Below are 24,012 nucleotides of genomic sequence, written 5' to 3' on the forward strand. Positions count from 1 at the left end.
TAAATGAGATCATATGTGTAAAGTACTTAATAAGACATCTGCCAAATAATAGGTGCTTAATAAATGCTCATTCCACCACCTCCTCCTTTAAGGAAATCCTTTTCCCTCTCTAAACCTCAATTTACTCCTCTATAAAGTGAAGTTGGATCAGACTACCTTTATGCTTCTTCCAAGGTCCAAATCATCATACTAAATAGCTGTGGGATTCTGGGTAAACCATTAATCTTCTTTGACCCTCAGTTTCATGATTGATAAAAATGATGAGATGATATCTAAGGTTTGGGGGGTTTAAATAGTCTAGGATCCCAAGGATCTAAAAGCAAATTTTGATAGTGAGTAAAGAAAATAAAATGAGGACAAGAGCATGGGAATGCAGTGAGGGGGGCACCTCGAACTCGGAAACGACCCAAGAGACAAACTGATCACTTCATAATATTGTATTACAAGGTCTGGTCCCTGCTCTAAAATCTCTTTGTAAAAAAAGGAGAATATTTAAAAAGAAGGAAAAAATAGGAATGGGAGAGGAGAGGAAGAAAAACTCAAAAAGCCTTACCTGAAGTTAATGATACTTTCAAATAAGTTTTAAACAAATGGCTGAGTCAGACAGATCTGCTTAAAGAAATAGAAAATTTTACAAGGGCAGTTCAAGATCAGATCAGTTCTAGCAGAACTTACAGAAAGTTTATCCTTGAGGGCCTGAGAGGTAACGATCAATGCAAATCATGCAGGAAATCTGTAGAAACTTGAACACGTAGCAGCCGTTGTCAAAATTTTAGCAACAACTGAACACACAACTTTACAGCCAGAATGACACAGAGGAAGATTATTGTTTTTCAAAGATTAACAGGTTACAAATCCCCATATTATGAATATAAATCTCAAAATACTTTGAAAACCTAAACTATATAGTGATCTGGCCACTGTCTTTGGTCTAATTGTTGCCTGCCTTCATCAGAAAGGAATACTGCTATCTGTATATAAGAATCATGTCACCATCCCCCAAATATTCCAATCTTCAAACTACATGGGAGGGAAAGCATTCAAAAAGAAGAAAACAAGATGTTGTGGAGAAAGGATAAGGTGTACGTCAAGCCTGCTGTCTTGTCTCCTCCCAGAATTGTCTCACAAAAGCTTTAAGGGAGCCCCCAGAGGATGAGCTCACATCCCAATACTTTTATTCAATTAGGAAAAGCAGTTATTTTATCCCTGTTGGCAACTGTCCACAGAACATTTAATTTAAAAGAATAAGAGAGGGACCCTGTCCCAGGACCATTTCTGTATGAATCACCTTAAAAAGATGATCATGATGGACGTGCATATGATGCTTTAAAGTGGGCAGTATATTTGGCAAATATTATCTCATCGGGGCCTTTCCATTAGAGTTCCATTAAACTCAGATCTCCTAAGACTTCCTGGTCAGCTCTCTTGGCTTTTTATCAGCTCTTGTTTCTTCATGTGCCCCTCTACTGTTGGGGTAATAACAATAACGACCCTGGAGTCCAGGAGTACCTTTAAAAAGGTACAATGCAGTGGAACCTCACAGGGACCCACATCAGCTGGCCTCCATTCTACAGAGACCTGCAAGACAATTACACTGCTACTGTGAGCAGGGCAGGGAAATTAAAGTACCTAGCCTATGGATCTGTATTCCAAAACCAGATCTAGCATTCCCAGTAAGCAAATCAGGTGTCCCAGAATGCTTTGAGGGAAACAGCAATTGATGGTTGAAGATAGCTTTTCCTTCTCTCAAGTCTGCCTAATGAAATTACCTGAAAGAAGCAAAATGATGAAGTTGGTTGTTGGATTGTTTCTGCAGCCGCCTCCCTCCATGGGATCCCACAGAGGCTCCAGGGCTTTTGTTTTTAGACTCTTCAAAAAGTGGAAGAGACTTAATTACATTGGAGACATTTCTCTGCCCCTCAAACTGAGGTTTCTCTTCTCCCCCCTCCTTCTTCCCCTACGCATTCAGTACAGCCATGTGTTCGGCATCTCAGCAGGACTACATGGCCCATGGCCATTGCAGCTGCACACATCTGCCACCCAGGTGTTTGATTCAGAATTAAGTTTCAGAATGGCCAGGGGGCAGCTATGCCTGGTGGTGGGCCAGTGATGCTGTCTAAATTTGACATACATAGCTGGCCAAGCCACTACTGCCACCATGTCAGTGGCCCCCAAATTTAGGCAGCTGCTTGGATGGCACTGGAGAATTGTGTGACCAGAATAATCACACACACACACACACACACACTTTCTTGAACAAAGAAAATATGAATTACCCATTTGTCTGCATATTCTGACTCTAAATGCAAAGTAAAAATGAAGATCATAGGCAACAGTGTGAGAGATGGATGAGAAGAAGGAGTGAATAGATGTAAGACTATCCAGTGAGAGGTTGTTATAGCAGCCCGAGCAGGCATTAAGAACAGGGGGGTGGCAGGAGGAAGAAAGAAACCTGTCTAGATGTGTGAAATGTGAGAGAATAAGATATATTCATTGATTGAATAAGTGAATAAAAAATGCATTTGCCACAAGAGCTTTGTACCAGAAGCCATGGGGAGCCAGAGAAATACTAGTACAAATAATTTTTAAAATCACCTCTAGAATCTTATATTCTAATGTTATCAAGCTTTCCATTAGGATTCCATAAAGCACAAACCTCCTAAATCTTCCCTGTCAGCTTCTTCATGTGCATTTCTGCTGTTGGGGTAATACAGTAATGAGACAACCTTTGCAAAAGAAAGTTCCCAGACCAAAAATTAAAAAGGGCACGACTGAGGCAGATACATAGAAGATAATATGATTTGGGACAAAACATGGATGGGTCTAGAGTAGTAGTAGTAGTAGTAGTAGTAGTAGTAGTAGCAGTAGTAGTAGTAGTAGCAGTAGTAGTAGTAGTTTTAGTAGTAGCAGCAGCAACAGCAGCAGCAGCAGTAGTAGTAGTAATAGTAGTAGAAGTAGCAATAGTAGTAGTAGAAGTAGAAGTAGCAATAGTAGTAGTAGTTGTAGTAGTAGAAGTAGTAATAGCAACAGCAGCAGCAGTAGTAGTAGTAGTAGAAGTAATAGTAGTAATATTAATGGTAGGGGTGGGTGTGGTAGTAGTAGTTGTAGCAGTAGTGGTGGTGATGGTAGTATTAGTAGTAGGAGTAATTGTAGTAACATGTACAGAGTTCTTTACATATGTTCTCTTATTTGATTTTCACCAAAATCCTCTAAAGTAGGCATATTATTATTACCTCTATATTACAGTTGAATAGAAAAGGTTACTTACCCAGCATCCCACAGGCAGTCTGAAGAAGTATAAACTCAGGTCATCTTGACTCCAAGTGCAAACCTCCATCCACTTCCCCATCTAAATGTCCTAGATAGAGTAGGTTCTTACCCATCTGGACACCCGAGCCCAACAATGGGAGTACCACAGCTGCTACCATACTTCTTTCAAATCATGGTCTTTTAGAAGTTCAGTTTGGGGACAACATCAGCAAAAGGGTGAGTGACAATGTGGATTTAGTTAGTTGTTCTTAAAGAACAAGTGAGCTCTTAGCCTCTGGGACCAATCAAATGCAATCCCCATCTCTCTGTCACATAAGACATTCCATTTTTAGTCTCCTTACCCCTGTTCTTTCCCTTATCCCTAATGGAATACACTCTCACTTCACCTTTGCATCACAGCATATTTCTTCCTTCAGGATACAGGACAGATACTATCTTCTACATGAAGCTCTTGATTCTCCCCAACTACTAATTCTCTTCTTTCAAAATTAGCTTGCAATAAACTAATGCAAAAATTTGTAAATATACAAATAGATGTTTCTATTAATTTAAATTTGTGCACTTTCTATTTCTCTATTCCCTTGTTGACTACCTAGTTGAATTGCAGCTCTCTACAAGTAGATATCAATTCATTCTTTGTATTTCCATGCCCTGTACTTAGCACAGTGCCCAATACATATGTGCTTGCTAAAGATTTGTAAGTTCAGATTTCTGTAAGACAATTTTCAAATACGGAAAATCCTAACCTGTCATGTATTCTAGGCTAAATATTCCGATTGTCTTCAGCTGGTCCTTTTGTCACTTGATCTCAAGGCTCATCACCATGCCTACTATGTTGAACTTGTCAGTATCCTTCCTAATTTCTCTCACAGGGAAGTGAACCCAACCCCTCACTCTTAGGTGTGATCTGATGAGGAAAGAGCAGAACCTCTGGGTGCAGCCTGAGAGCAGACCTGTGTTGGGGCTGCCATATTTCACTATTGACTCATGTTGTTTTTACAGGCCTCTAAAACCCACAGATTTTTTCAGATATACTTCCTCTAGCCACAGAATTCTCCTTGTGTACTTGTGCAATTGATTTTTTGAGCCCAAGTGGAAGGCTGTACATTTAATCTTATTACTGGATATGGCTTGATCTATCTAATCTTGTCAAGATTTTTTGCAACCTAATATATCTCTCCTATCTTTTGTCATCTCCAAATTTGATAAATGTTGGTAGAGCATGGGACTCTTAATCCCAAGGTCATGGGTTCAGGCCCCACGTTGGGCGCCAAAATGTGGTGTTCTTCTTCTTTTATATATAATACATGATCGTTCTCTCTGGGAACAGGTTTCTTGGGGAGATTTCTGGGAGCAGCCTTAGTTTCAGTTCAAAGTAATAATCACTTCAAATGCAGCCAGCTGATAAAATCCAAACGTTTATTTTCTCCTTCCAAGTCTTCTCTCTTTCCTTGGGCCTGGTTAGCAGATAGCAGATCCTTTGGGAATTTCACTACATATACCTCCTTCCAAAGTAACACCAAACCATTAATGACTCCACTAAATCTAGACATACAACCTGTACCAAATACGCCTACATTTCTTATATTCTAGTCAATATGTCTCCACATTTACCAGCACAGTAGCATTTGACACCATATCAATACTTTGCTAAAGTGTAAATAAACTATGTCTTGCAATATTCCCCTTATCTAGTGATCCTGTCAAAAAAGGAAATTACCTTAACCTGGGAAATATGTCCTTGATAAAATTATGGTTATTCTTTGTCATCCTTGCTTTCTTTCTCAATGTTCATTAAACTATCTACTTCAAAGTAGATTTTAGAATTTCTTTAGAATTTTAGAATTTTTCTCCAGAAAACTAAATCCAACTTCATGGCCTAGAGTTTCCAAACTTAATCCTCTATCCTTTTCAGGAAAATTTGATGGGATTTATCCTTCTCCAAGGACATGTATGTCCCATACAGCCTTTCTCTTGATGTTTCAAGATCACAGGAATAGGCCTCGAAATTGGATCTGTGAAGTTTAGTTAGTGCCTTTGGGTGTCTAGTCAATTGACCCGATCAAGAGTGGCAAGATATTATCTTACTTTATCTCCCCTCATCTTGAGCATAATTTGCCAATGAATCATTTTGGTCTACCTATACTAGCCCTCAAACTGTTGTTTTTGAAAAGGAAAACAGAACCAACTGAAATGGCCTCCCTATGAACCATGATGACCTTTCACATAAAGTGTAATCACCTGGAACCATATTGTAGTCACACACTTAATGCCATGATACCTATGAAACCAAATTTAGCTCCTGTCATTAGGATGTTTGATTCATTTATTTAATGAGTGCGATCATTCATACATGTGGTGTGTGTGTTCTGGTATATGTAGCATATGTTTCATGTGGGGTGTGTGTGTGTGTGTGTGTGTGTATGTTCTGAAACTGTTGACTTCATTGCTGACTCTACTCAGATGTGGTTTTCTGTGAAGTTCTGGGCTTCTCTGCAATCATTTATACTATATTTTAGTTATTTTCCTTGAATCTAGTTTAATCAATCACAATCTCTCTCTCTCTCTCTCTCTCTCTCTCTCTCTCTCTCTCTCTCTCTCTGTTTCACGTTATTTAAGCCCTTTATAGTTCAGTTTGGAAGATTCCAGGCAAACTCTACTCATTAACCCATTACTATGATATTTTATGTGTTTCTAACTCTGCCCAAATGTAATGTCTGATATATTCCCTGTTCTCCTGTTTTAAAGCCACTTTTTGCCTATATGTTTCTCTGCCTGAGAACTGATGAAGTAACCAGTGGCCTGGAGGAATAACATCTCATGAAGCAATCCTAGTGAGGGTTGTATGAGATTGAAATAATCCTGCTTTCCTTATAGGAGGTAACAGCCAGGTTACTAAAACAACAAAGTGGAATGGATATATGAAAGAGATTTTGCATTAGTTTCCTTCCTCATCTTCTCAGCAAAGTGTCAAGTCAATGATGGAGGCTCACCAGACTGAAATTTTTTATCAGAGAAAGGATGAACTAAGTGCTTCATTTTGTCTACATTTCCCCGTGACCCTTATGACAAACTAGAGAGTTTGAACTCATTTCCACCATTGGTTTTAACCTCTCATTCCTCAGGCCTTAGAGACTGACAAAGTGGCTCAGAGAGATGGAGAAACTCAGCCTTTTCCTGACTTATTGAATCTTGGTTAACAGCCAATCCAGTTAATCCACAGCCCAAAATGAATCTTGTTTTTGGATTATGTGGAAGCAGTTATCCACATAAATTAAAGCAACCTAGATTGAAAACTATCTCATTTTCATTGGAAATAGCCTAGCTGATACAAACCAGGACTGACAAATAAAATCTACCTGAGTCCCCACAGATTGCTCAAAGGGTGGAATATAATTCTGGTCCCCATTATATGGTGGTGTTTTATAGAAAAATAGGAGCCTGCTCCAGCCTTCCTTTCTTAGTCTTTGTTACTCTTATTCTTGTTGGGGTTTTCTTGGCAAAGATATTAGAGTAGTTGGTCGTTTCCTTCTTCAGCTCATTTTGCAGATCAGGAAACTGAGGCAAACAGAGTTAAGTGGTTTGCTTAGGATCACATAACTAGTATCTGGAACCAGCAAGATGAGTCTTTTAGATCCTTCTAGGTCTCCTTAACATTTCTGACCATGACCAAATTATCCCTGACTATGTGAACTCCCTAGTAGGGCAGCAAAGAGCCACTTTTTTGGGGGGGGGTGGGGTTCTTCCTTTTGTGTCTATTATCCAGTAGAATGTAAACATCTTGAGAACTGAGACTATTTTTATACACACACTGATAGTTTTATATATATATATATATATATATATATATATATATATATGTATACATGTATACAGATACATATTTGCATATATAGATAGATAAATATAGATATAAATCAGCTGATATATAATAAACACATAATGAATACTTTTCAGTTTGATTTAAATTGCATACTTAAGATGATTATTAGAAAAAAAAAACAATTTTTCTCAGATCAAAAAGTGACAGTGAAGATCAGAGACTTCCATGCATCTTGGGTGGTGGCAGAGCAAGCCATCCTGGGATAAAAAATCTGACCAGTGTCAACTAGTTTGTGAATTAGCTAGTCAGTCATGGATACTTGGGAGTTGTCTAGAATGAAATAGTCAAGGAGGAGTTATGGTGCCAGGAATATAAAGGGGCCTTTCTATTACAAACACTAACATATTTGGGGATTTTTTTTTCCTCCAAAATTTCACCCTGGTTTCTTTGGTAACCATTACTTAGAGAAGTAGTCCTAAAAGAAATGATTAATGTTGGCGTGGTCATTTTGAAATTTATAACCTTTTTAATGGATATCTATGTCATACAACTTGGGTCAAAATAGAAAAACAAAATAAAAAAAAAAAAGCTTGAGGTTAAACATTTAGTTTTATATTCTGTGAAGTTGAAGGGCTTGGAATTTACTCTAAACACATAATGATATTAAAACCCTTTTTGTAGTATAGGCTTTGAATGGCTCTGACAGAGTGAAATGCTCTGACCAAGAAATGCCCTAGGCTACTTCCAATGACCTTGAAAAGCCTGGGGAATATCAGCTTTTTGAGATGAGATCTGGAGAAATGCTTTAGATTTTCCTCAGGGTTTTAGGAAAGGGAAAAAAAAAGTAGGGGTGGGCAGAAAATTGCTATTCCATTCCTTAGATCCTCAATCTCTTTTGAGCCTTGAGATTCAGTCCAATTGCTCAAACCCCAAATGTGGGAGGCAGCTGCAACTATCATTTATTATACTTCACCTATAGGTGACCGCTTTGGAATGGATGGGGCTAGGGAAAGTGAGCCAGACAGGCACCAAATTGGGTCCACAATGACAGCCATCAGTAGCCAACATGGTTGCTGATTAAAATAGACCTGTGATGCTTCAAAGAAACTTTTCTGCTATTGCATTGCCATCAAGTGATAATGGGAGCTATGTTTTCTCTCCTCATCTTTCACCACTGAAATATATCATGGAACTCTTTGTTATTGAAAAGCATGTAAAAGAAAGATTACCCTCATGGTACCTCAGGGAATACTTCAGAAGTGAAATATGTAATCTGTTAGGGGTTATATTTAAAAGCCCCTCCTTTTATCACTGCATTTCCTCACCCCACATAAGCTAAAATGTGAACTACATTTGTGCTGCTGTTACATTTTTTATTGCTGAAATAATATTGTACCTGGGAGATTAATGTCCCGGCTTTACCAAGATTAAAATAACCAAATAGTGCTTTGATCTGATGCTTTTTTTTCCCCCCAAAATGGTTGTTTCTGATCTTTCTTCCTCCTTTATAATCTTTGAAGAAAACATTACAATTTGCCAGCCTGACACCGAAGGAAACAGAAAGACAGCTGCCTTGTTTCTCTCATCTTCATGGGGATACTATGTTCTAAGTTTTGCCGAAATTAGTCCCAGGATTTCAATTGTCTTTTTCGTCCAACATTCCATCGTGCAATTCATTAAAGTCTTCAGATGAAATGTTTAACAGATGAGTTATGTCATAAGTCATATTATGGTTTTAAATTGTTACTCACATGGTAAGCCATTTATACTGGACATTAGTGGCTCGCTGGGATCCATTCCCTTTTGTCTTAAAGAAGGCCGAGTTCTTTCTTTTTCTCCATACACCCGAAGAACCAACTTCTCTCTAATGTCCTGCTTAGATGTAAAAATTTCGATGAAGTGACATTTGGACACATGATTTTTTTTCCATGTCTAATTAAACCCTTCAGCAAACAAACAAGAAGCAAACATTTAAACAAATGTTCCTTGGACCGCCGCTATTCTATTTGACCTTTCATTGGGGCTCGTTGGTATCTAAATGAGGCTGGTTTTATTATAATCCTCAGTACTCTCCGTCTCTTCTCTTTGACTCAAAGATCATCATGGGGTAGGAAGTAAATTGAACGTTAAGGACTCCAGAAACTGGTTTTCATTGTGTGCTGGCAAAAGGGGTTTGGGGACAGAGTGTTAGCTATTAACAGGGTGCTAAGCTATTCCAAATAGCTGCTCGCCTCAGCAAATATGATTGAGTGATAGGAGAATGGCCTGTAGCAAAGGATGCTGGTTTTCTTTGTTTGGCTTCTTTACGAATGTTGGGGGAGGGAGGGAGGAAAAATAAGCTCTCAAAATAATTTGTGGGTTGGATGATTTACAAAGTTATAAAGCTTCCTAGTTTTGTCACATTGTATCGGCACATTGTAATGATGTGTTTGGGGCAAGAATATATGCACCTTGTGGTTGAGAATAAATAATTTTGTTTTGTCTTTGAGTTTTTCATAGCAGGTTCTCTATGTCTCTATCATCTATCTATCTCTTTCTTTCTTTCTATCTCTTCATATCTATCTATATCTGTCTGTCTAGATATCTATCCATATTTATATCCACATCTATATGTTTTCATTAAGTTAATGTGAATTTTAATCAACTTAGACACCTTCCCCTCTTTTACTACCGGACTGTTTCATAATGTAGGGATAGCACCACTATAAGACTCACTTTTATTATTGCCTCAAAATTAATTGCCATGTCTTCTTGAAATGGCCTTATTTGTACTTTAGGATCTCTTATGTGTATATGGGTTGCATCTCATCCTTCTCACTCTCAGGTAGATCCCTTTCCCTCCATTCCCAGCAGGGAGATTCTTTTTTTCAATATCTGTGTATCTGTCCAGCACCTAGCAAGGTATCTGATACAAAGAACACTCTAACTAAATATTATTGAGTTTAATGTAATTGCTTTTTCTTTCATGGTTATAAGGAATACATTTATACATTTCAATATTTTAGTTTCTTCCAATCTGCCATCTTGTATAGGTTTTAAGATCCCAATCTATCTCCTTGTAGGGAATTGTATCTATGTGATTGACATTTCCCTACTTTTTCTGATTCTCCTGTGCATTATGGATGGCCTTACCCACCATCTGGTTCAAGAATTCTACCCATAGTTCAGATGGAATCAGTTTTTGGACAGTGTCCCTGTAAAAGCACTCCTAAAATCCTTAAGGATCTTTAGGATATTTTAAGAAATATACTTCCTCCTTACCACAGCCTGGGAGAATCCTTTTGCTTTCTTTAAACCAACATGGGAACTACCTCCTATAGAAAGGTTGTTTTGACCTTTCCCTTTTCCCTGCAGTTATTATTATTGTCTCTTAAAATTATTTTAGGATAACTTTGTATTTACTCCTTGGTTTACAAACTCTATCCTCCCTCCAGAAGTTCCCTGAGATAAGTCAAATTTTGGTTAAGTTACTTCATTGTTAAAATGGGAGGGTAATATAATAGTAGCCACGTCCAGGTGTGTTGAAAGGATCAAATGAGACCAGCTATACAAAGCAATTTCCAAGTAGTAAAGTGCTACAGAAACATTACTGATTAGTATGACTGTGGTTGCTATCATTATCGTTATACTGAGCAACTAGTAACTGAATTATGGTTCGTTCAATTAAGTTAAGATCTTAAAAAAAACCCTTCTGCTTTAACAAACATGTGTCAAGTTCCTACTTCATACCACCTGTTTAGTTTTATAGTAGATTTGGCCTTTGCACTCATGAGGTTTCTAATCTAATTGAAGTACAGGGTGCCTGAATAGCCCAGTAGGAGCTATGGCCATTAGCTTGATTGGTTGCTATTGGGAAGAAAGTTATTACTTCTATTATCATGTGATCCAGAGAAATTAGCTCCATTTCCCAGCCATACATTCCAACCTTCAGCAGATCAACATTCTCACAAATGGTAGTTGAATATGAGAAAAACTGGATCATGTAAATCCAAGAGATTAATGATGATCTACTCAATTTAAAAGGTCAGTTACCTAGGATGGCACTTCTCTAACTTCTTCTGGGGAGTCAGGCAGAGGATAGTGGGGAGCTCTAATGGTAGGAGCCATAATAGAGTCTTAGGCCTGCAATCTAAGCCCTTGGGGTCACAGCCACAGAGAACCATGATCTCATCGCCTACAGAAGTGGTCACAGATACATTAATAGAGGGCATTTCCACATCAGGAACTCCAATACTAAGATTCATTGATTTAGAGCAAATGCAATTTTTGAAACTTTATAGTGCAAGTTCTATTATAGCCATGTTACAGGAAGATAAACTGAGGCATGAATTAGAATGGCTTGTCAAAAGTCACAGAAGTAACTCATAAAAGCATGATCAGAATTCAAATCCCAGTTTATTTTTTTCTACTGATTAAAATCATGGAATCGGAGCTTTTCAACCAGAAGAAAGCATAGAGATAATCTGAGAGGTGCTATGGTAGAGGGAAAAGAGTAACAGATATGGGAGTCAGAGGAACTGATTTCAGTCCTAATGCTTGTAATCTGTGTAACCTTGCACAAACCATTACCTTTCCAGGCAACGTTTTCTTCATAATGCTTCTTCAAATTCATTTCAAATTTGAATCTATAATCCTAAAATGCTAAGGTCTAATCCATTGGTTCTTGGGTTTTGGGTCTCAAAAAGTTCTTTTGCACTCCTAAAACTTATTGCAGGCTCCGAAGAGCTTTTGTTCATGTAGGTTTTATCTAATAAACTGAACTTTGTTAGAAATTAAAATGATTCTTGATAGATCCTTGTACATGGCAATAACAATATTATATGATGATCAGTTCTGGTGGATGTGAATCTTTCCAACAACGAGATGATTGAGACCAGTTTCAATGATCTTGTGAGGAGGAGAGCCATCTACACCCAGAAAAAGACTCTGGGGGCTGAGTGTGAATCACAGCATAACATTCTTACTCTTTTTGTTGTTGTTCATTTGCATTTTGTTTTCTTATTCATTTTCTTTCCTTTTTGATCTGATTTTTCTTGTGTAGTAAAATAATTGTATAAATATGTTTATATATATTGGATTTAACATATATTTTAACATATATAATATATATTAGATTGCTTGCCATCTAGGGGAGAGGGTGGGAGGAAAAAAGGGAAAATTTGGAATACAAGACTATGCAAGGGTCAGTGTTGGAAAATTATCCCTGCATATATTTTGAAAATAAAAAAAAAAAACTTTAATAAAAAAGGAATTAAAATGATTTAGTATTATTATAAAAAAGTTTTGACTTCATGTACTTCCTACAAGGGTCTCAGAGAAAGTTAGGCCAGATTCTGAGAATGTTCTAATCAAGTCCTTTCATTTTGAAGAGGAAAAGCATTAGGATCAGAGAGCTTCTGACCTGTCCAAAGGCAACAGAAAATAAATGTCCAACTTGAGAATCCAGCCTAGGTCCTTCCCTCCAAAGAGAATATGGATTTCACTCTACTCCGGGGCCTTCTTCACTCATGGCATTAGGATCAGTGCTCACTGTTGTGGGCCAGCCCTTCATGCATGTTGTATGTGCGTGCCATGCATGTCGTATGCTCTTTACAAACTGGATTTGGGCTCCTAGGGCATGTTGCAAGTTGAGACATAACCCACAAAAAATTTATTTCTAAATGAATACAATATGAAAATGGTATTTGATTTCTAATTTTATATGTAACATTGTTATATTGTGAGTTTTGGATTACACAGGGATGCATGTCCATTAGCGTGATATGAAATGCATGCATGATTGCATCTTGAATGCATTTGAATATAACGGCACTGGAAATGTAATTTGTATTCTCCAATTTTATAAAGCAAAATAAATACATCTTAGGGAGCCACATTGCCTGTATTGCATTCAGTCTTTGTGTGTTTCTCAAGCTAATTATCTACTTCCCTTTGCAAAGCCAAACCCTCCTACACTGGCAAAGCTGATCGAATTTAAGGCTTGCATACCTCAATCAGACTCGCTCTCGCCATCTCCTGGTAGTTGGCCCAGTTCTAAAGGGAGCCTTGGAACTTAGAGAGAACGCAGCCTTCTTCCCCGGACCTTCGCCTAATAGCTTGTGTTTCCATCAGTTTGGGGATTGTTGAATTGCAGATGCCCAATTCTCAATGGGACTGGCGTTCTCCACTCATGGAACGCCTGGGGTTTTCCCAGAGTACATTTTTCCGTCTCAAACTCTGGAACTAAGGATGTGGCAGATTTGCACTGTGCCTGGGGCCCATTGGGGACGTTCTACTGTGGGCTCGGACTAGGTCAGCATGCCTGAAGAGAGATGAGGAATTCAGGTATTGTTATTGTAGTCATTTCCCCCAAAGGATTCAAGTTGGCCAAAATGTTTGCCACAATTCAGTCACGTCACATGAGAGGAATAGTTAAGTCTAAAGAGTCTAGGTAATGGAAACAGTGTTATGTAGTAGACGGAGTCTTACAGGAGTGGGTTCTGTCACATAAAACTATCCTGACAATTAACATGTATTTAATACATTTAAGATTCTTCATATACAATATAACACGAGGCACTTTATATAAATTATTTTATTTTAGCCTCACAACCACCTTGTGATGAAGATGCCGCAACTAGTCTTGTTGATGTTTTAAAGGCAAAGAAACTGAGACTCAGAGCAATTCAGTGAGAAATCTATGGTCAGACTTACCCCTTATAATTGTTAGAGGTGGAATTTGAACACAGACCTTTTTGTCTTTAAGTCTAGAATGATATCCATGATATGGCTGCCTCTTACCACAATGGCCTCTTTCACACTGGCCTTCTGATCCTCAATTTTCTCTTTGGTCAACAAGGAAACTATTTTGTTAAATAGATATCTGTCTTCCCATTAAATATTCATAATTCATGTATTCTAGATTCTTATTTAGGTTGATAAAGTGACTTTTTTTTGCAATAGAATAGATGTACTAAAATGTTAAGTTCCCATTTCACAGGTTCCCTGGAAGCATCATTGGAACAATTCTAATAGCAGATAAGAAGAGGGGATAATTCTGTTCCCACAGAGTTTGGGGTTTTTTTCTGCTTGGCCTTTATATTCTGAAAGCTAATCATTTTATCTAACTTGGGGATTCTGAGTCTTCAGTATACTTAAATCTACTTTAAATGTTATATGTCTATATTAAAATGCAAATGTAGGTTGGGTTTTTTTTGTTTGTTTTGTTTTGTTTTATTTTTAGGAATCAACATTATGTCTGAGTGATTATGGGCAAAAATTCTGCCTTTGATAATGATCCAGTCCCAGTAATTTATTGCTTAGGTTCTCAAGCTTATATTAATTTAGGGCTGTCATGTGGAAATTTATTGCACATCAAAAATAGCAAACTTCTGATGGAGAATTCTAACCAGGAGACCACATCTTGATCACTATTTGATGAGGTCTAAATTGTTGTAGTGTCCTATTTCCATGTTTTATCTTCATTAATCAATAATGCCAGGCTTTTTAAAGATAAGCTTTCTGTAATCTCCTGCAGAAAAGATCTGCTCCTGAATCACTAGCATAACTACTCCATTTTCCATAAACAAATCTTTATGCCTCAGCCATCTGTTTGATTCTTCTCTCTCAGCTGAGTTCATATGGACATTGTCCACAAAGATCCTTTTATTTCCATTTTTGGATTCTGACTGTTTCTTAAGCTCCAACCAAGGATGACTCACTCCATTATATTTGGTAGATGATGAGAGTCTTGTTCATGGTGATGATGATGGCGGCAATGGCGATGATGATGATGATGATGAACAAAAACTATTTTTGTGTCCCTTGAGAAATCTCAGGCAACTTACTTAGATTGCAAGTTATTAAGGGGTTAAGATCTACATTTGGTGGAGAGAATTTCCAAAGGAGACTAAGAAAATTAAAGGGTCTAAATGGATTGAGATATGAAGCTATATTTTGTCTACAGTCGTAAGACGGGATCCTCTACCAGCATGTTTTGTGTGGGTATCATCAAATTTATCCTGCTTGCCTGCTAACATTTATGCAAAGCTATTTGGATATATTTTATATTATATCCATATAGATTCTCTCCTTGGAAAGTGAGTTAGGTAGCCTTTGGGAACTGCACTTGCATTCTTCCTTCACCATTTAGTACTCTGAAGAAGCATTCCAATAAATGATTCTTATGGAATAATCATGTACAAGAAACATCTTAGGGTGAAAGAGAGTCCCAGTCTTGAATTTTATTCAGCTCCAATAGTTAAGGCCCAATTTCATGTTTGCATTTTTTACCATTCTAGGTTTTTTATTAGACTTAAGACTTCACTGTTAGAGGGAGTTCTTTATGAGGAAGTCATTCTATGAATGCAACTTCTCTCAACTCAGTAACTTTCTGGACCATGAGAGGGTAAGTGATTTTTCCAAAGTCAAATAGCCAGATGGTGTCAGAGGGAGGACATTACAATAGTTGGGTATGAATGTTGATGTTTGGACTATGATATCATGGATTGAATAGAGATGGGATGGGATGAGACCTGAGAAGGATCACATAGGAGAAGCTATCAAAAACTAGCTGTCATTTGAGTTGTTACAGGAATTATCCATATCTTTCATATTCAAATCTCACAGAGTATCCAAGGAAACACAATATCAAGAAGCCATTAGTAATTTCATGAGGATAGATAATATGATGGAGCTACTAGAGGGGGAATATAATATGCTGCTGATTTCTAATGTTTTTGAAGCCGTTATATCCTACAAATAGTAGCTATTTACTCTGAACTACTTAAGCAGATGACTATGTGGCATCTCTTAACTGTAGGATGGACTAGATGGCGTCAAAATCCCTCGAAAGGCTGGCAATCCTATGATCTCTGGCTCAGTAGTAAGGTTAGTTGGAGGCAGAATAGCCCTATGTAATGAAAGCTGGTATAAAGACCCAAACAGCATGTCTCCTTGGATGAGTTATCTTATATAAAATATTGACAGTGGTTAAGACAAAGACAAGGACAAGGTCCTATGAAATATCTTTTTCTAAAAGAATAGGTATGAATTAAAATGACAGTTTGTATTTGAAGAAGATGAAAACTGAGTTTCCCATTCACTCTCATTAAATTTGAGATAAGGTTGTTTTCAATGCTCTTATTTCTGCTATTTTCAAGGTAATTTCTATTACTCCCAAAGTTTCTTGAACACATCTATATGCAAGTTACTAAATTAGGCAGGAAGTATCAAGATTGCATCCTAAATAATCTTCTCTTCTCCCTTATAACTAGGACTTCTCCTTTGGTAACTTCATTAGCTCTTAAAGGGTTTAATTGTCATCTCTAGGCCACTGTCCCTTAGCTCTGCGTTTAACATGAATTTCTCCTTAGACTTTCCATACTACCAATTGTCCAATGGACACATCCAAAATGGAACTGATTAGCTTTCCTCTCAGACTTTTTCAAACTTTCCTGTTTCTGGGAAAAGTATCACTATGCTTGCAGTCTCCCAGATTGAAAACCTCAGCATTCTCATTAATTCCACCTCAGTAGTATCATCAATTTCTCACTTCCCCCTATCAAATCAGTTGTCAAATCTTACCATTTATACCTCCATGTCAATTCTCAAATCCAGTCTCTTCTTCTCTATTTATATAGCTGCTCCCTTAGATCAGGTCCTATTCATGTCTTTCCTGGACTATTGCAGTATCCTCCAGCTTGTTTTCCCTGCCTGGAGGCTCCCTCTCCTTCAATCCATCCTACACATAGCTGCCAAAGGAATATCTTTACCTAATTACACCACTGCCCTATTTAGTTACTCCAATGTCTGTATGACAAAATACAAACTTCACTATTGAGCCTTCAAAATTCTGCACATTGGGTCACCAGCTTATCTTTTCAGATTTATTGAACTTTGTTCAGTCTCCTGTACTATATGATGCAGGCAAATAGACCCTGTCTTTGCTTTATGCACACAAGTCACTGGATGTTCCATCTCTATGCCCTTATATTCTCTGCCCTTCATACTGGGAATACATATGTGTCATATTCTGCCTCATAGAGTCATTCTTCTCCTTATAGATGAATCTTAAGTACCATCTTCTACCAAAGCCTTTACTGATTTCCCCAATTAGAAATGTCTTCCTTTAAAATCTAACATAACTATCATATATTTCTTAACTGTATCATTATATTTATTTATATATGTACTTGTTACTTTCTAATCAAGATACAAACTTCTGTGAGTACAGATTATTCCATTTTTTTTTCTACTTGTATTAGAAGGCATTTAAGAAATGCTTTGGGGCATAAAAAGTCTTGCATTGGTTGAGTAGAATGGAAGGGAATGACGGACACGAGTGAATATGATATTAAGTCAAGGGCATTGATGAAAAAGGAGAAATCCAGAGAAAATGCCCTATAAATGTGGAAAGAGTAAGAAATAACTTCAGGCTTGAGAGGGATGAGTAGGGATTGGGATGGGAATTTGTTAGACTTTTTATGTGGAAGAGCACATAAGTTAAGTGAATTAGTGAGAAGATTTTGAGAGGAAGGAGGATAACATTTCTGGCATTTGTCACCAAGGAAGGTTTATAAATGTACAGAAGCAGGATATAACATGCTGATATCAGAAAATATATAGGAGTCCAGTTTGACCATGAATGCATGCAGGGAAATAATGTAAATTGATTAGGAAGTCAGATTCTGGTAGGCTTTGTATTCTAAAATGATAATAAAAAGAACAAAAATTATATCATTTATACAATGCATTGATGTTTTCAAAACTTTGCATGCATTATCTCATAACAGGTTTCTATTTTTCCTAAGGATAATAGGGAGCCATTAAAGGTTTTTGAGCTAGAAGATGCCTTTCACAATTTCAAAGCAAACCTGCTGCAGTCTGTTATAGTCATTAAGTTAGTTATAAGAATTGTACTCATTGCACCATATGGGATTGTTTTTGTCGGAGAGACTTTTCAAGGGGAAAGCACCCAAAAGTCAGACTGTGCCATTGGGATCAGGGTAGGGTGCTGTTGATGGCATTGGCAGAGGAGAAACGGAGAGCATGGGAATGGCCAAAGAGGGGAAAAAATGGGATGATTGTAGCCGGTTTTATTTGGTGGAAGGAAGGGGTCTGGTGCTCTGGAAACAGCCTCACTCTATGGACCAATGAGGAAAAAAGCACCTGGAACGCTGCATGTAGTTACGGGGCACCCAGACCAAAAGGATGTAGGCATTTTGGAGAGAGATCAGAGACGAGCAACAAAAATGATTAATGGCATGGAGGGATTGACTCATGGAGAAAGATGAAAGGCCTGTGTGGAGCTGGGTAAGCAGTGAGCAACGGGGCAGATGATAACAGCCTCCAAGTATGTGGAAGCATAAACAGGGAAGAAGGAAAAGCTTCATTAGTGAGGTTCATTAGGGGTAGGGACAGGAACTAGAAGGGGAGGATGAAGGGAAGGAAGGGAGCTTTTAGCTGATGGAAATAAGACTTTTGAGAACCCCAAACAGAATCACTGATGGAAATATCTTAAGGAAAGAAACCTCAATGACATCAAGACCAAAAATAGCCCCTGGAAGGAACATCTGTTGGACTTTTCCTTGGGTATTATGGATCTGAGAACTTCAAGAAATTTTCTGAGTAATTTCTGAGGTCTTCATTCCAGCCATATATTGATGATAATTGCATCTATTTGTAGTCATTCGGCTTTTAAATCTCACCTTTCTTGTGCTTATCAGATGGATTCTCTCATCATCCTCATTTTCCAAAAGGGGAAACTGAGCTTCAAAAATGGGATGTAGTTTCAAGAACATCAATTCTGGCATCAGAGGTTCAAATCACACTAGCAGGCTGTTTTGAAGGGATACATGACAATCTTTCTGGGCCTTAGTTTCCTAATCTGTAAAATTAGAGGGTTGGATTTTATGACCTTCTTGTCTCAGAGTTATATAGACCTATGATCCCAGGTCTCATCTTAACATATCTGTCACTGTCCATTCTTCAGGCGGCTTCAGTTAGGTATGATGTTCTCCCCAGGCTGGACAAGAGCATCTGCAAGAGAATGTACTTATTTTCCCTCTAAATATATTATAAAAACCATGGGAACATTAGCAAACCCAGCTGATCTTCTGCTTCCAACTTGGTTTTCTTTTAGAATCCCTTCTTCCTCAGGGAAGGAAAATAATGTTTGAAGCCTTTTGTCTTAAGTGCATGGAGTCTCAGGGAGTGTGACCAGGGCAGTTTGTCTTTTAATTAAGCCAGGTGGAAACCAGATGAGGTACTAGCCAACGGGTTTCCTTGAAAGTGGCTCCTGCCCAACATGGCTGGAGGGCCTTCCATGCTCATTGGTGCCAGCATGTAGTCATTTGGTAAGATGATGTTTGATAAAAGATAACGAACCGCCCTTGGATTGGAGAACATGGTACTCCAAGGGCTTTTCTGGTTAACATTTAACAATATAAGTAACCTATCTTCAGCTCTGAGCTTTTGAGGAGGTGCTCTGTAGAATTGTGCTGAATTAAAGAAAAAGAACAAATGAGTATTTGCTGAATTTAAGAAAGGGAGATCGGTGGTCTGACTACTAAATCTTTAGTAATGGGTATTATTAGTGCAGTTTATTTGGAAGATGTGTTTTAATGCCAGTTGAGTTTAGCGTTTAGCTAGAGATTCTTAGAATTGCCGTATCCTTTCCCAAATACATTTCCATCTATTTTTCTCCTCCTTTTACATTCAGGACCTAGATCAGTGTCTTTCACCTTTTATTTAGGAATAAATATGCACAATATGGAAATTTACTTAGGCATTTGATGATTGGACATTTTTGTTAGATCAATGTCTTTCGAATCTTTCTGAAGACTCCCCTTGGGCTTGAGCATCCCCCTAAAAACAACATCTGTAGGGAAACCTTTTTTTTCATTTGAATTCTGCACAGAACATCCTACATGATAGGAGGCAAACTGTTGTCTTTGAATGATACTCTTTGGCTGTGACTCAAGGAACACCACAACCACCAAACACAAAATTTCTAACCATTTGATGGGGAATAGAAAGATGCACAGTTGGACCAAGGAGGCCGCAGCATATAACCAGCAATTACCTATATTCAAGACTTAGTGTCAAAGGCACAATACAGATAATGTCAGATCAGAAAAAGAGATAGTCTAGCCTGTCATCAATATGAGAGTGAGGGGAGGGAAGAATAAAGCTGCCTTGGTTCTCATGGAATGCTAAATGCCCTGTTCCACGAGTCCTTAACCTAGGGTTCACAGAGTGCTGATGGATAGATTTCAGAGGCTCCATTAACTTAGATGAGGAAGAAAAGTGCATCTATACTTCAATACTTTTCAAATATTTTCAAAATGTGACTTTGCCTTTGTCATCTGGTGTTTTATTTTATGCATTAAAAAACCTGACAACCATGATTTTGAAAAAAAGGCCCATAGGTTCTTGGACACACAAATAAAAAAGATTAAGAATGTCCGAACCCAGGTCCCCTGCACTTGGAATTGATTTCCCATGGAAGATTTATAGCAGAATATGAACAATATTCACACAGCAGAGGAAAAATGGATGGGACAAACAGATGACTTACTAGAGGAATTTCTCGATTGGTGAGGTTGTGACCCCAGCAAAGAATGGAAATATGAGAAAGTTGTCTATTTGAGGGGGATCCATTTGCACGTAGAGAATGTTCTTTGTTTTTTTAGGATTCTCAAGCACAAAGAAATGAATTGTGTCTGTGGAATTGAGGGGATTTAAAACGGTGAATGGGATGATGGTCTTGTAGTTCTAGTAAGTTGTACTTGCGCTGGTAGTACCAGTAGGTACCTATTGGGAGTTCCAGTAGGTTGAAAACTTTTTAATGGTTAGCATCATTCAGATGCAGAATGGGACACCTTGGAAATGACAGAAATCCTCATCACTGGAGAGGTCTCGCCTCAGTTATGTTGACCACTTGGTCAAGATGTTGAAAAGGGAAGTCACATTTTGGTCAAAAAGAACTGATTTTCAGTCCTTTCCAAAACTACCTTGTATTTATATATTACATATGACTTCATGTTGGCTCCCATTAGAATGGAAGCTCTTTCAGGACAGAGATCATTTCACTTTTTCCTTGTATGTCTAATGCCTACCTCAATGACTGAAGCATAATAATATCTATTGAGATTATTGATTATATCTTGGGTTTTGTCATGTACACTTCCCAGGCTCTGTCTCTTCTGATCCCACTTGCATTGAAGTAATCCATTAGCACTTGCTAAACACCTATTATGCGATAGTCACTTAGGCTAGGTGGTTCTGAGTATTAACCAAATGGGCCAAAGATTGGGTTAGATCCCAATCCCCCCAAATCAAGATATTTTATTACCATTTAACCTCAAAATTCAAGAAACTTTATCTGACATATATATATATATATATATATATATATACACACACACATATATATGTACTATCCCTACTGCCCACTCTGTCTTCCAAAACCAGTGAACCAGTAGGAGTGTATATTGGAGGCACCCTCTCGGATTCTGTCTCGTGAAAGGCCATCTGCTCCATCCTCAGTCTGTTCTACCCCAAGGAGCCCTTTGAATTCCAGGAATGTGAAAATTTCCTACTCAGAAGATGATAAATCCCTCCCTCTCCCTCTCACTAGACATCACTCCCATAATCATCATTTTCATGTTTCTCTTCTCTGTTGTTGCCTGAATAGAAGCATTTTACCATGCTGGGATGGGCAATTTTCTATGATAATCTCAGATAATTGTGTAAAAAGGTTTGTAATGCTTTGTTTTATTTATAATTTGTACCAGCTGTAGGCATTCAGATGAAACTCGAATTTTTCCAGCGGAAGTTCTGGACTGCCAGCAGACAGGTAAGTTATAATCAGTATATTGAGGCATTAACAGCTCTGTTATTATACAGGTGTTCTCATTTGGGTCTACTGAGTTAGAGAAGTGCCAGATTTCCAAATGAATGTTTGCAAAACCCCAAACTACAAGGAGCTGAGTTTCCCTTTCTTTTCACTGCATGAGATAAAGATTAGTCAGAATATAAAACTGTGCATTGTGGGCAATATCATGGCAGCTGGCCACAAATTGTGTCCTTCCAAATGGGAAGGACTCCTTAAACATCCCTGTTTGTGGGTGGCTTCCGTGCCAGAGAAGCTAGTGTATTTCCCATGTGACTTTCTCATCATCTCCTTAGGACCTGGAGGGCATGTTTCTTCAACTTTTCTTACTAAATACAATATTGTGGAAAGTGCTTAAACTTTATAAAAATGTGAAGAAGAATACTTCTTTTAGTTATTCTCTCATGTCCAAATATACTGCTTTAATTTAGTCATTAGAAACCCTAGCTGCTCTCATCCTCTGGCCTTCTTTGCCTTTAAAAGGTAAGAAAAGTCCTAAATTGTATCGACAGCATTTCTGTCTCTGGGAATAGAAAATAGGAATGACAAGATTTTGAAATCTCAAGGTTTTGAAAGTACAAGTAGGCCAGAAATGTCAACATTTTCTAGAAATATGAAGAGAAAGACATCCAAGGAAATCTAGTCCAATCAACTCATTTTGCAGATGAGGAAACTGAGGCTCCGAGACTTGTTCAGGGTGACATTAGTAGGGAACCTGGGTATACAAGAATGAACTGAAAAGAAGTATTAAACATAAGTTAAGGAGATGGAAATAGAACACACCGTTCCCATTGAAACTTCCCTCAGAGACAGAAAACTGAGAGTTGTATTTCTATCAAAATCTGACTGAAGACATTGCTTCCTGTTCAGTTACAGAGATCAGAGAGATCTGGGAAGAGGGCAGAATTCAGCTGGAGGGAGGCTCTCCCTGCAGGGTCTTAAACAATCTTACATTCTTGCAGCCCCTATCAAATGACTACTGAGCCAGCCTGGAGAACCACCAAGTGACATGTTTTCCTCCTGTTTCTCCCTTTACAGTGTGCCTCTCTGGATGGCAGATGCTCCATTAGCTGTGATGATGAGGTGAGTCTTTTCTCCTCCCATCCTTCTCCTTGTGTCCTGGACAATGAGCATGGTGGGAGTCATCAGCTCGGGGCCAGACAGGTTGGAATTGAAGTTCAAAATGAGAGTTGGAAGTGGCTCAGTTTGGGCGGAAGATTCTATAAGATTAAAATTAAGTAAATTCAAAAGCATTTATTAAGCACCTCCTGTATGCCAGGTACTGTTTTAAGCACCGGTCCTATTTAGATCGTGAATTCCTCTAAGGGCAATGTTTGCTTTGTTGAGGGGTTTTTATTGATTTTTAAGGGGAGGGGAGATCGTATTCAGCTCTTAGCACATTTCCTGGCACAAAATAGGGGAATAATAAATGTTGAGTTGAAGACAAGACCCAAGTGGTACAGTCCTGCCTTTGAGGAGCTTACATTTCACGGGGATGGGGGTGGGGAGATTCCAGACTGCCTGGAAGTCTTCCTGGGAATCCTTCCAAGGAGGCAGCTCCCTGATCATCAAGGAACTGAGAATCTCCCTTTTGAGGTTTTCTTCTGAGCTCTTGCTGTGCTTCCTATGTCCAGCAGGCGGCAGTGTTGACATTCTGGTGTTGGGAAGGGAGGTTTGTTCCTGGACGTGGGCTTTGAAAACAAAGGACTTAGCCCATCAATGACCAGAAGCCAACTAAGGCCAAGGTCACTCCTGTCCCCAGCTCTTCTGCCTCATATTTCAATATCAACAGCAGCATAGAAATTATATCCTTGAAAGCCTCTTTTTCAGCTCAGCACTAGTTCCTACTTCATGGGTCAACAATTATATTTTAATAATAATAATAATAACAATAACAATAATAGACATTTGCATAGCATTTTCAATTCAGTTCCTTAAGCATTTATTCAACACCTTCTAACCACTGGCACTGACCTGGAAATAAAAAGGCATTAAAAAAAAAAGATCCTGTCCTCAATGAACTTATAATTTGCTAGACTTTAAA

General features: G+C 38.2%; 1 protein-coding gene across 5 annotated transcripts in view; it reads left to right on the forward strand.

Annotated features, from left to right (window-relative positions):
- CACNA2D3 (calcium voltage-gated channel auxiliary subunit alpha2delta 3) overlaps positions 1–24,012 on the forward strand; it is a 1,010,949-nt gene that overhangs the window by 905,517 nt on the left and 81,420 nt on the right. For all 5 annotated transcript variants that reach the window (XM_031952127.1, XM_031952119.1, XM_031952106.1 and 2 more), the window contains 2 exons: positions 21,871–21,932; positions 23,007–23,051. In XM_031952127.1, the coding sequence (XP_031807987.1) occupies positions 21,871–21,932; positions 23,007–23,051 (107 nt within the window). The remainder of the gene's footprint in view (positions 1–21,870; positions 21,933–23,006; positions 23,052–24,012) is intronic.

The sequence above is a fragment of the Sarcophilus harrisii genome, chromosome 1 (assembly GCF_902635505.1).
Source record: "Sarcophilus harrisii chromosome 1, mSarHar1.11, whole genome shotgun sequence".
NCBI lineage: Eukaryota > Metazoa > Chordata > Mammalia > Dasyuromorphia > Dasyuridae > Sarcophilus > Sarcophilus harrisii.